The following is a 12,084-nucleotide window of genomic DNA, read 5'->3' on the forward strand; positions in this document are numbered from 1 at the left end:
CCTCCAGAGCTGTGAGAGAATAAATTTTCGTTGTTTTAACCCACCCAATTTTTGGTTCTTTTTTATGGCAGCTCAAGGAAACAGATACATAAAGACTTGAGTGTAAAAATGGTTTATTTTGAAGGTGAGTCCAGGTACCATTGCTAGCAGGTGGGGTTGTGAGACCGGGAAGCAAAGGACACTAATAGAGCGTGCTGATGAATAGGATAACTCAATCTTTGGGAGACAAAGTGGAAGATGTCTCAGAGCAGGGGTCCCCAACCCCCGGACCACAGACCTATACCAGTCCATGGCCTGTTAGGAACTGGGCTGTACACCAGGAGGTGAACGGCAGGAGAGTGACATTACTGCCTGAGCTTCGCCTCCTGTCCGATCAGTGGAGGCGTGAGATTCTCATAGGAGCTTGAAATCAATTGTGAATTGCACATTCAAGGGATCTAGGTGGGACGCTCCTCATGAAAATCTAACTAATGCCTGATGATGTGAAGTGGAACAGTTTCTTCCTGAAACCATCCCCCACCCCGATCTGTGGAAAAATTGTTTTCCTCAAAACCCATCCCTCGTGCCAAAAAGGTTGGGGAGTGCTGCCTTAGAGGTGTTCTACCTCTGAGGATTAAGGACATTGGTATGTGTTTGTTATATTTGATTGGTATATTAGTTTTCTATGGCTGCTGTAACAAATTATCACAAATTCGGTGGCTTAAAACACAGAAATTTATTCTCTCACATTTCTAGAGGCTATAAGTCTGAACTTAGTATCACTGGACTGAGCTCTAGGGGAAAGTTTGTTCCTTGTCTCTTCCCCCTTCTGGTGGCTGCCAGAATTCCTTGACTTGTCTGCATCACTGCAATCTCTGCCTATGTGGTCACATTGCCTTCTTGTCTGTCTGTGTGAAATCTCCTGTCTGTCTCTTAAAAGGATCCATGCGGTTGCCCACCTGGATAATCTCTTCATCTCAAAATCTTTAACTTAATCACACCTTTGCCTGTATAAGTTAATAGTCATGTTTCCAGGGACTTGGCCTTCATATATTTGGAAGTCATTTTTCAGCCTACCACAATTGGTATAGTTATCCTTCAATTCCCGTTTTTTGTCGGTTGAAGGATGCTTCCAGTGGAAAAATCTGTGGCACTTCAGACCTTCCCTACAGGCGTCCAGAAAAAGTTGTTAAGTGAAAATTTGCAAGTGCTCAGAGGACTTTTTCAGCATGTATGGAACAGGAAGTGCTGAGGATATGTAGAGGGGACACCAACATTTGTGTAGGGCCCCAGGAGACCTCCCCCACAGCCCCTTGCGGCTTTCCTTCTGTGTCCTGAACAAAAAATCAGAGTGCCTTGACTGCTCTGTGACTTAGCCAGCTGCGTGTTCATCCCAGCAGGCTTCAACACAAAGTGGGGCCTTGAACAGTCCCAGGTACTGATAAAAGTAGCTAGGTTGTTGCCCAAATCACTGAAAGTACTGGCCCAGGCCCTGAGTCAAATACCTTAAACCCTTGTATAAACTCCTTACCCCGATCCCCTCACTGTGGACATACCTAGGTCCACACCCCTTTTCGCTTGCTGTCCATCATGAGGATTGCTGTAGCACTCTGTAGATAAGTTCTCCTAACAATTGTTTTGGGTTGATTACCCTGGCATTTAATGCTTCTTTCTATGGAATCCCAAATGAGGGCCTTATCTCCAGACAGTTTAGGACACACCCTTGTGGGAACTTCCCTGCTTTTGTTTGTTTTTGAGATGGGGTCTTGCTCTGTTGCCCAGGCTGGAGTGCAGTGGTGAGATCATAACTCACTGCAGCCACAAATTCCTGGCCTGCCACTGCTTTTGGGGTGATTCAAGCTGTGGGTTCAGTGGGACAAAAATTCTGCTACATCATTATTCTAATGTTTGTTATTATTTTGGTTTTTGGTTAATAATTTTAATTTAATAATTAATTATAATTATTAGCTATCTTAACCTAATTTTCTGATGCACCACAATATAAATTATTTGCACTACCTGAGTGACCTTGCTTAGAACAAATGATCCCATCTACTTAAACTTTGTCCTTTCTGCTGGTCTCATTTAGATATACATTGCTCTATGACTTCCTCTAAAGCAGCTTTTCTTTAGTTTTTAGCACCTATGTGATCTTTTCTATTATTCTCTATTTGGTCATTCATAATTATCTTTCTTAACTATACACACACACACACAATTTCTCAACAATATTTTAACATTTTCAAAGGTAGAGACCATGATACATGTATTTTCAAATTCTTTTTTTTTCTTTTTCTTTTTCTTTTTTCTTTGCGATAGCCTCACTCTGTCGCCCAGGCTGGAGTGCAGTGGCACCCTCATAGCTTACAGTAACCTTGAACACCTGGCCTCAAACAGTCCTCCTGCCTTAGCCTCTCAAAGTGCTGGGATTACAGGCAGGAGCCACAATGCCTGGACAGTAATATCTAAATATTACTAAAATATTACAGTGACCTTTTTTTAGCTCTCTGATCTTATTTTTTTTTTTTTTCCCTTAATTGTCGCATTATCTCAAAGGTCTGAACAGAGATTCTAGACTCCTTCCCTCCCCTAGATTTTATTTTATTTTATTTTATTTTTGTTTTGTTTTTGTTTCCCCTGGATTTTAGCAAGGGAAACAGAAAGAGGCCTAGGCAGAGCCAAGCACTTCGATATAAGGGAGGACTGTATATTGTACAATTCTAGGGGCATCATTCACAGTTTATTTGTAAAGATAGCAAACTTTTTTTTTTTTTTTGGCCTATGACAGTGAAGTGTCTTAAGGAAATGGAAGCTTTTTCTAATTTCCACAGGTCCCCTTTGGGTGAGCTGTAGGGCAGCCTGCCTGCCTCTTTCATGTCTAAGATGATTGACAGTGATAACATCCAATTACAACGTTTATTTTTTAATTTGTGATACTGAAGTGTGGGCTTCTTCTATTGCCAAACACTTATTACAAAGGGGCAAACATTCACATAGTCCCTTATTATGACTTATGTAAATTATCTTGTGGTACTGGAAAAAAAGAATCCTTATTATTGCATGTCCACTTAGTGACAGTTTTCAAAACTGTTTGTTTATAGAAAATGGATTAATTATAATATGGCAAATGGCCAAGAAAGCCCTGGCTTATTGACAAAGATCTCCAGAGTATTTGGGATTCTAGCTGTGGGTAAAAGAAAGAAATAGGGAATGTTAGAAGAGGTACAAGTGAAAAAAAAACTTCTTTTGAACATGGTAATGTGAAGTCCCATGGTTAGCAGGTAGAGCTGTCCAGGAGGCAGGTGGCTACAAGAATGAAGCTTGGGGAAGAAGTACGGGCTGGACAAAATCTCTTTGTAATAGGTAGATGGATGAAATCATGCTGGGAGAGCAAGTAGAGCGAGAAGAGTAGTAGACAAGTGGGCCAAGAGTAGAACCCTGAGAGTCACCTACATTGAAGAGGCCTAAGGAGGAAGAAATGGAGGTAGGAGGAGAACTTGGGAAACAGGCTAATAGGAAAGCCAAGGGAATCAACATTCTAATGTGTGAAGGGAGATATGCATAGCATCAAAGGCAGCAGAGAGATCTAGTGAGGTTAAATGAGAAAGAAGTAATGTAATTCTATACACAATTAGAAAAAACTCACAACAATTTGGAGGTTCTTGGTGACCTTAATTAGATCAGTTTCAGTGGAATGTTATGGGCAAATCCACGTAAGTTCTTAGCAGACTTCCCAAAAGTGCTAACAGGAATCTCCAGGTACAATCCCTATAATACCAGTTTGGGAAAGCCCAGTGACCCTTATCAGCTCAAGTGTCCAGGAAAGTTCTAAGGGATCTAAGAGGATCTGGAGTCCAAATGGGGCTTGGCAGTGGATTGAGTGAAGAAGAGATGACACAAAGGTGGACACACAGAATTAAGAAACCAGCAAGATGCCGGGCGCGGTGGCTCACGCCTGTAATCCCAGCACTTTGGGAGGCCGAGGCGGGTGGATCACGAGGTCAGGAGATCGGGACCACGGTGAAACCCTGTCTCTACTAAAAATACAAAAAATTAGCCCGGCGTGGTGGCGGGCGCCTGTAGTCCTAGCTACTGGGGAGGCTTAGGCAGGAGAATGGCGTGAACCCGGGAGGCGGAGCTTGCAGTGAGCTGAGATCCCGTCTCTGCACTCCAGCCTGGGGGACAGAGCGAGACTCCGTCTCAAAACAAAAAACAAACAAAAAAAAAGAAATCAGCAATATTAAATGGAATTAAAAGGAATCATATAAACTTCCATTTTTGAGTATTTTCAAATAACAGGCTGCTCAAATTCAAGATGGGAGAGATTTAGCTTGGCAAAAATTGCTTTAAAATGATCCAGAGACTTTAGTTGATTGTAAACTTAAAATGGGCCAAGAGTATGACACAGTTCTTAAAAAAGCTAGCACATGCTGGGCATGGTGGCTCATACCTGTAATCCCAGCACTTTGGGAGGTTGGCGTGGGAGGACTGTTTGAGCCCAGGAGTTTGAGGCCAGTCTAGGCAATATAGCTAAGACCAAATCTCTACAAATAATGTAAATTAGCCGTGTGTGCCTGTAGTTTCAGCTATCCAGGAAGGTGAAGTGGAGGATCCCTTGAGCCTGGGAGGTTGAGGCTGTAGTGAGCTGAGAGGTGCCACTGCACTCCAGCCTGGGCAATAGAAAAAAAAAAAAAAGGCAATCTTTATATTGAAAAAAAAAAAAATACACAGCACAGGATTGGGCTATGACAATAGAGAAGAGAAAGTGGAGATGCAAAGAGAGTACCTTTTTCTGGAAGTAGGGACAAGTAGGAAAAGAGGCATACAAAAGAGCAATTAAAGGGAGATAAGTTTATTAGAAAAAAATCTTAAAAATGGAAGATATTTGAATATGTTTATAAGCTGAGGGGAAGGATCTATTAGAGAGGGAAATAACACAGGAAAGAAGGGATAATTAATGATACAAGAATCTGATGAAGCTGGGAGGAGTTGGTTTTGAACTGGAATGGGAATGCCTCATCCTTTTGGAGAGACTAGAAGGAAGGCTGAAAGGATGGGAGTGACTGTAGATATGTTGATATGCTTGGGAGGGAATTCAGGCACTCGGGAAGGGCGCAGGCTGATGTTTTCCACTTGTTTGATGAAGTAATACACCAGACGGACAGGCTCTGCTGTTTCTGACACCGTGTGGAAGGAGACGGAGCAAGGAAGACGTTGGAAGGAAGGTTGAAAGAAGAGTGCCAGATGGACCTCGTGGTCTTTGTGGTGGGATCAGGAAATTGGTACTTTTTTCTCTGTCTTTCTAAGAGCAACACTATCCAAGAGGCTCAGAACCCCTTAGTTGCACTGCTGGCTTTTCCTACCTGCTCAGGACTGTGAGGCCAGACTGTGTCAGGGTCATGCTCAAAAATCATAGACTTAAAAAAACCCACAAAAAACTTGAAGTGGAATGTTTAAATTTATTGAGGAAAAAAAGGCCTTGAGAGACAAGCATTTTGATACTCTTATTCTTGCAATCCATAAAACTTCCTGTAAAAAATGAACAACTTTAGGCCAGGCGCGGTGGCTCACGCCTGTTATCCCAGCATTTTGGGAGGCTGATCACGAGGTCAGGAGATCGAGATCATCCTGGCTAACACGGTGAAACCTCGTCTCTACTAAAAATACAAAAAAAAAAAAAAAAAAAAATTAGCCGGGCGTAGTGGTGGGCGCCTGTAGTCCCAGCTACTCCGGAGGCTGAGACAGGAGAATGGCTTGAACCCGGGAGGCGGAGCTTGCAGTGAGCCGAGATTGTGCCACTGCACTCCAGCCTGGGCGATGGAGCGAGACTCCAGATATAGTTTTTCTTTTTTTTGAGACAGTCTTGCTCTGTCGCCCAGGCTGGAGTGCAGCGGTGTGATCTCGGTTCACTGCAACCCCCTCCTCCTCAGTTCAAGCGATTCTCCTGCCTCAGCCTCCTGAGTAGCTAGGGTTACAGGCGCACGCCACCACGCCTGGCTGACTTTTGTATTTTTAGTGGAGACAGAGTTTCACCATGTTGGCCAGGCTGGTCTCGAACTCCTGACCTCAGGTGATCCACCCGCCTCGGCCTCCCAAAGTGCTGGGATTACAAGCGTGAACCACCGCACCCAGCCACGGATACAGTTCTTTATCAGACTAGTTAAAATTAAAGCAAAAAAAAAAAAGCAAAATAAAACACTAAGAATCACAGACTTTTTAGTGACCGAGGCTGAAGCAATTGTTGCCAAGCTAAATCTCTCCCATCTTGAATTTGAGCAGCCTGTTATTTGAAAATACTCAAAAATGGAAGTTTATATGATTCCTTTTCTACAAGTTATATGATTCCTTTTCGCCGTTCTACAAACACGGCCAGAAGGTCCATCGAGAGGCAGGCATTACACACAAAAAATAAGCTTCTTTCTGCCCTCAGGACTGTATGGAGGAAAAAGACTACCAAAATCAGTATCTACAACAGGATGAGATAAGCAACGTGAGGAGAGGCACAAAATGCCGTGAGGTGACTGAAAAAACCAGGACCTCTCATTCTGAGAGGAGGAGCCCGATTTTCCCAAAGTTTTAAAAGAAATAAATAGGACAAGAGTCAAAGAATCACACTCGAAGAACTTTGTAAAGTGCGCCCTCCCACCCAACTTCCCGCCTTTGGCGCCGACGACCATAGGGCCTTCCCTCGTTCCAGTCTGCGCGCGCACGCCGGGGCGCAACCCGCCCAAAGCCGCAAGACCATCACCGCGACAGGGCGCGAGCCCGAACCTGCCTACGGAAGTCCCGCCCTCACTTCCGGCGGCGGAGGATTGGGAGGGACTGAAGCTCGCTTCCGGCTTGGGAAGTGCGGGGCCATCGGCACGTGTGTCATTTCTCGGATTTCTGTATTAACCCTGCTTCTGGTGAACTTGTGTGGCCGGCATTCCTTTAAGGCCTAAGGATGAAGGCGGTAAGTGTCCTTGGAAGCCCGGTCCCCGCAGCCTAGGGCCCCTCCGGGTGATAGGGTCACTGGCTGAGTTAACTTTTAGGCAGGTTTTCACCCGTGTCTATGGGGCGGTGGTTCATAGACTGGGGGCTTTCTCGTCCTTACACCGAGCTCATCCTTGGTTACCCACTGTGTGCGCGCACGACTTCAGGGTATCACGAAGAGACAGGCACGGAGTTTTGCATCGGTGGGATTTCAGACTTCGAAGGAATTTTTCAAGACCGTCTTTCGAACTTGTTTTTCACAAATGAGAAGCAGGTTCCTGCCCTCAGCAAGTTTATGATGTGAATCACGGTACCCATAAAGGGTAAAGAGACAGAAAAGCAAGTGATTTGCCCTGGTTCTAACAGAAAATAAGAGGTAGTCCTGGGGTTCAGGACTAGCTTTGGGATTTCTGAATGAGGAGTCACCGGCAAGAGAAGTGGAATCCAAAGATCCGAATTCAGTTTTGCCCTCCTTAGTTTATGGGTCCTTTTGGCAGCTTCATCAGTAATGTGAGGATAACAGCAGTCAGTACTCAACTAGGCATTTGGAGGTGATTTGTTGGAGCGCTTTGTAAATGACAAAATCGTAAATTAAGTTTTATTAAAGACAGCCAGCATTTTGCTTTGAATGTGTTAAACTACAGGTGTTAAACTAGCCTTGAAGCCACTTTCCGCTACTAGATCAGTGGTTCTTAACCTGCTTGGGCGTCGTAGAGCCAGCCCTTTGAGTTGCTGTGGATTGGGGTCACAGAAAGACCTCAGATTGAATAATTGATGCTGTAGTGCTCTTCTGTAGGATTAAAGCCATCGTTTGGTTTTAGCTCTTACCTGCAAGTCCATGGCTGTGGGACGTTAAAATTGTGGAATTGGTTTGATGAGATTTGTAATCAGTTCTCTTTAAGCTGATTTAAAAAATAAGTTTGTGGGTATGCAGTATTCTTTCTGTTGTTTTCTAGAGAAGAAATAAAAAACAGATCCCAAGCTTTCGCAAGTTAATAAAAACTAGTAAAGTCAAACTTGAAAACAAGCTAAAAAATAAGCAATTTAAACAACAAAGCACTCTCAAGAAGTACCGAAAAGAACAGAGGAAACTAAGGCAAGCGGTGAAAGATGCTGTGTCTAAGAAACCCATTCCATTGGAGAACCCAAAGGAAAAGCGACCAGGTAATTGTGAAAACATCATGTGCTCTGGTTTCCACTGATTTATTCTGAAGTGTTCTTCATGGAAATAACTTTGCTTTCTAATAATCGCTTTTCTTGTTCTCAGATCTTCCTAGAGTGGGTAAGGGTAGTAGTCCTATAGGACTGCTATAAAGCATGTATGCTTTATCACAGTCAGTATGAGAACACATTTCAGTACAGTATTCATTCAAGTTTCTGTTTTTAGTTTGTCTGGAAAGCAGATCTGAAGATGCAGTACTTGGGAAAACAAACTGAAAGTACTCTTGTGCATAAATGTTAGGCAGTGTGCCAGTGCTGCCACTTTCCCATTCACTAGCAGTTAGGTAAGAACATTGCTTGTCTCTGGTTCATTCTTCACAGTATTGCCAAGGTACACTTCTTTTCTAAACTTCTGACTTTCTTTTCATGTGGAAACTTGGGGTGAAATTGAGTTGTAATTGTTATGGTTATTTTGTAAAACTAAAAACTCTTGAGTACTCAAAACATGTAAGGAATATGACTTTTGAGTCAGGCTAGTTCAACAACTTTACTGGTACTTTTAGGGTATTCTTATTTGACTGTATCAGGTTATTAGGCAACTATTCAGTCTTCCCAGGTCCATCTTTTTTAAAATTAATTAATTTTTTTTTTTTTTAAATAGATAAGGTCTTGTTCTGTCACTGAGGCTGGAGTGCAGTGTGCAAAAATAGCTCACTACAACCTTGACCTCCTGGGCTCAGGCGATCCTCCTGCTTCAGCCTCTGAAAGTGCTGGAATTGCAAGGGTGAGCCTCTGCACCCAGCTAAAGTTTTTTTTTTTTTTTCCTAATTTTGTGAGTACATAGTAGGTGTATATATTTATGGGATACGTGAGATACTGTGATACAGGCATACAATGCATAATAATCACATCAGAGTAAATGTAGTATCCATCACCTTAAGCATTTATCTTTGTGTTACAAACAATTCAGTTATACTTTTTTAGTTATTTTAAAGCATACAGTAAATTATCGTTGACTATTGCCACCCTACCTATCAAATACTAGATCTTATTCTATCTTAAGTGTATTTTTGTACCCATTATAACAATCCCTACTCCTATCTCCTCCAACTGCCTTTCCCAGCCAATGGTAACCATCATTCTACTCTCTTCATGAGTTCAGTTGTTTTAATTTTTAGCCACCACAAGTAAGTGAGAACATGTGAAATTTGTCTTTCTGTGCCTGGCTTATTTAACTTGGCATAATGGCCTCAGTTTCATCGCTGTTGTTGCACACAGGATCTCATTCTTTTTTGTGACTGAATAAGACTACATTGTGTACATGTACCATACTTTCTTTTTTTGTTGTTTGAGACGGAGTCTCTCTCTGTCGCCAGGCTGGAGTGTAGTGGCTTGATTCCGGCTCACTGCAACCTCCGACTCCCCGATTCAAGTGTTTCTCCTGCCTTAGTCTCCCGAGTAGCTGGGATTACAGGCATGCGCCACCACGCCCAGCTAATTTTTGTATTTGTAGTAGAGCCGGAGTTTCACCATGTTGACAGGCCAGGATTGTCTCGATCTCCTGACCTCGTGATCCACCTGCCTCGGCCTCACAAATTGCTGGGATTACAGGCATGAGCCATCGCGCCCGGCCCCATGTTTTCTTTATCCATTTATCTCTTCATGAACACTTAGGTTGGTTCCAAATCTTGGCTCTTGTGGATAGTGCTGAATGAACATGGGAATGCAGATATCTGTTTGGTATACTGATTTCTTTTTTTGGATACATGCCTAGCAGTGGGTGGGATCGTAGGATTATATAGTAGTTCTGTTTTTAGTTTTAGTTTTTTGAGGAACTTCCAAACTTTTCTCCATAGGGGTTGTGCTGATTTACATTCCCACCAACAGCGTATGAGAGTTCCCTTTTCTCTGTAACCTTGCCAGCATTGTTACTGCCTGTCTTTGGATAAAAGCCTTTTTAACTAGGATGAGATGATATCTCATTGTAATTTTGATTTGCATTTCCCTGATCATCAGTGATGTTGAGCACCTTTTCATATACCTGTTTGCCATTTGTATGTCTTCTTTTGAGAAGTGTCTATTCATATCTTTTGCCTATTTTTTAATGGTATTATTAAATTTGGAAGGCTCATTAAAAGTAGATAGGAGTGCCATTCTGTGCAGTGTGTACATTTATATAGCAAGATTTACTAGATTTTTTTTTCTTTGGAGACGGAGTTTTGCTTTTGTTGCCCAGGCTGGAGTTCAGTGGCACGATCTCTGCTCACTGCAATCTCTGCCTACTGGGTTCAAGTGATTCTCCTGCCTCAGCTTCCCAAGTAGCTAGGATTACAGGCATGCGCCACCATGCCCGGCTAATTTTTTGTATTTTTAGTAGAGATGGGGTTTCACCATGTTGGCCAGGCTGGTTTTGAACTCCGCCTCAAGCAATCCACCCATCTCAGCCTCCTAGCGTGCTAAGATTACAGATGTGAGCCACTGCACGCGGCCAAGATTTATGAGTTTTAATGGGTCAGGAAGAATTGTAAGTTCTACTAGGAAAGACGCTAAGATTGTTTTATTCATACTTGAATCCTCAGCACTTCAAACAGTGCCTGGCACTTAGCTGACTTTTTTTTTTTTTTAAATAAAAAATAAAAGGAGATGGAGAAAGAGAGCAAGACACAGAGTGAGCAGAAAGAGAAGTTAGAATGATCTGTAGTTGGGATTTTGTTAGATGTGAGTGCCTGAAGTGTTGAAAGAAAAATAGTTGAGGATATTGGCAAGAGCGTGGTTGAAGTGATAATCTTGCAATCTAAGTGAGGGAGTGAAGACAGAACACACTGGTAGATAGAAAGTGGAGTGGTCAGTGGATTGAAAGGTTATATAATTGGTTAAGGAAGAAGTAGTGTGGAAGTAACTGAATGGGAGCTGGAAGGACAAAAGCTTGTGGTCAGAGAGAGAAGTGAGCACCAGGGTTTGGAATGTGGCCATTGGAGGGGCTGGCTGAAATGGAATACGAAGTGAAAGTAATTGGAGATGAGAAGGAGCTGAGGGGCTAAGTCATTGGCTCTCGACGCCCTGAAAGGCATTTCAGAGTGTGTGGAGACATTTAGTTTTTGGTTGTTACAATAACCTGAGAATGCTATTGGCATTTAGATTGCAGGAGTCAGAGATGCTAGCATTTTTCCAGATTCAGAACACCCCAGTATGATAAATAATTGTTTGCCTAGCATGTCAGTAGTGCTTCCATTTAGAAACACTGGGCTCAGCTGGGAGCCATGGCCCATGCCTGTAATTCCAGCATTTTGGGAGGCTGGAGTGGGAGGATTGCTTCAGAAAGCATAAACTTTTCTTGTTTAAACCCAATATGCAGAGAGTTCTACATCTCTGATACTTGTTTCTAATTTTTCTTTGTGTGTGTGTGGTGCAGGTAAAAGGATTGAGAGGGAAGAAGAGGAAGAAGAAGCCCTTCCTTTAGATATGATGGATGAAGATGACTTACAGTTAATGAAGGATTTAGGACAAAGAGCATCTTTTCTAACAAGAGATCTTTCTTCTAGGTAATACTTCATGTGGGTTATAATCATTCATATCCATATACTGTTAAAAACTTGGTTCTGAATTTCACTTAGGTGGTTCAAGGTGTTTACCTTTGAGCACAATGTTTACAAAGAATAAACTATTATTTAGCTTATTTCCTAAATAAAGGAGGTTCATGTATAAGACAAGCTGATTTCATTTAATGTACATCTTTCTTTTGCGCCTGAATAGTGAAGTAGAGTGAATGGGGGAAGAATGCTGTTCTCATTTTGAGGTGTTGGCAGAATAGTTCTGAGTTCTTTATGGCTATGATATCACTTAATCCTCATTACCCTGCTAGGTAGTTCTTATTCCCACTTCCAGAGAGGAAACTGATGGTTCCTTGCAGTCACAAGTATCTGGAATTTAAACTTGGACCTTTTTTTTTTAACTCCAAAGTCTGTGGTATAC

The 12,084-nt window shown here is 42.5% G+C and overlaps 1 protein-coding gene across 3 annotated transcripts in view; it reads left to right on the plus strand.

Moving 5' to 3' along the window:
* Window positions 1–6,785: 6,785 nt before the first annotated feature.
* LOC105480010 (NOC3 like DNA replication regulator) overlaps window positions 6,786–12,084 on the plus strand; it is a 47,710-nt gene continuing 42,411 nt past the window's right edge. For all 3 annotated transcript variants that reach the window (XR_986229.3, XM_071069471.1, XM_011738429.3), the window contains exons 1-3: window positions 6,786–6,931; window positions 7,908–8,115; window positions 11,525–11,654. Coding sequence is in view for 2 of the 3 variants with exons in the window: in XM_071069471.1 (XP_070925572.1) it covers window positions 6,923–6,931; window positions 7,908–8,115; window positions 11,525–11,654 (347 nt within the window). In the remaining variant the exon portion in view is untranslated. The remainder of the gene's footprint in view (window positions 6,932–7,907; window positions 8,116–11,524; window positions 11,655–12,084) is intronic.

This window comes from Macaca nemestrina, chromosome 9 (genome assembly GCF_043159975.1).
Source record: "Macaca nemestrina isolate mMacNem1 chromosome 9, mMacNem.hap1, whole genome shotgun sequence".
Taxonomy (NCBI): Eukaryota; Metazoa; Chordata; class Mammalia; order Primates; family Cercopithecidae; genus Macaca; species Macaca nemestrina.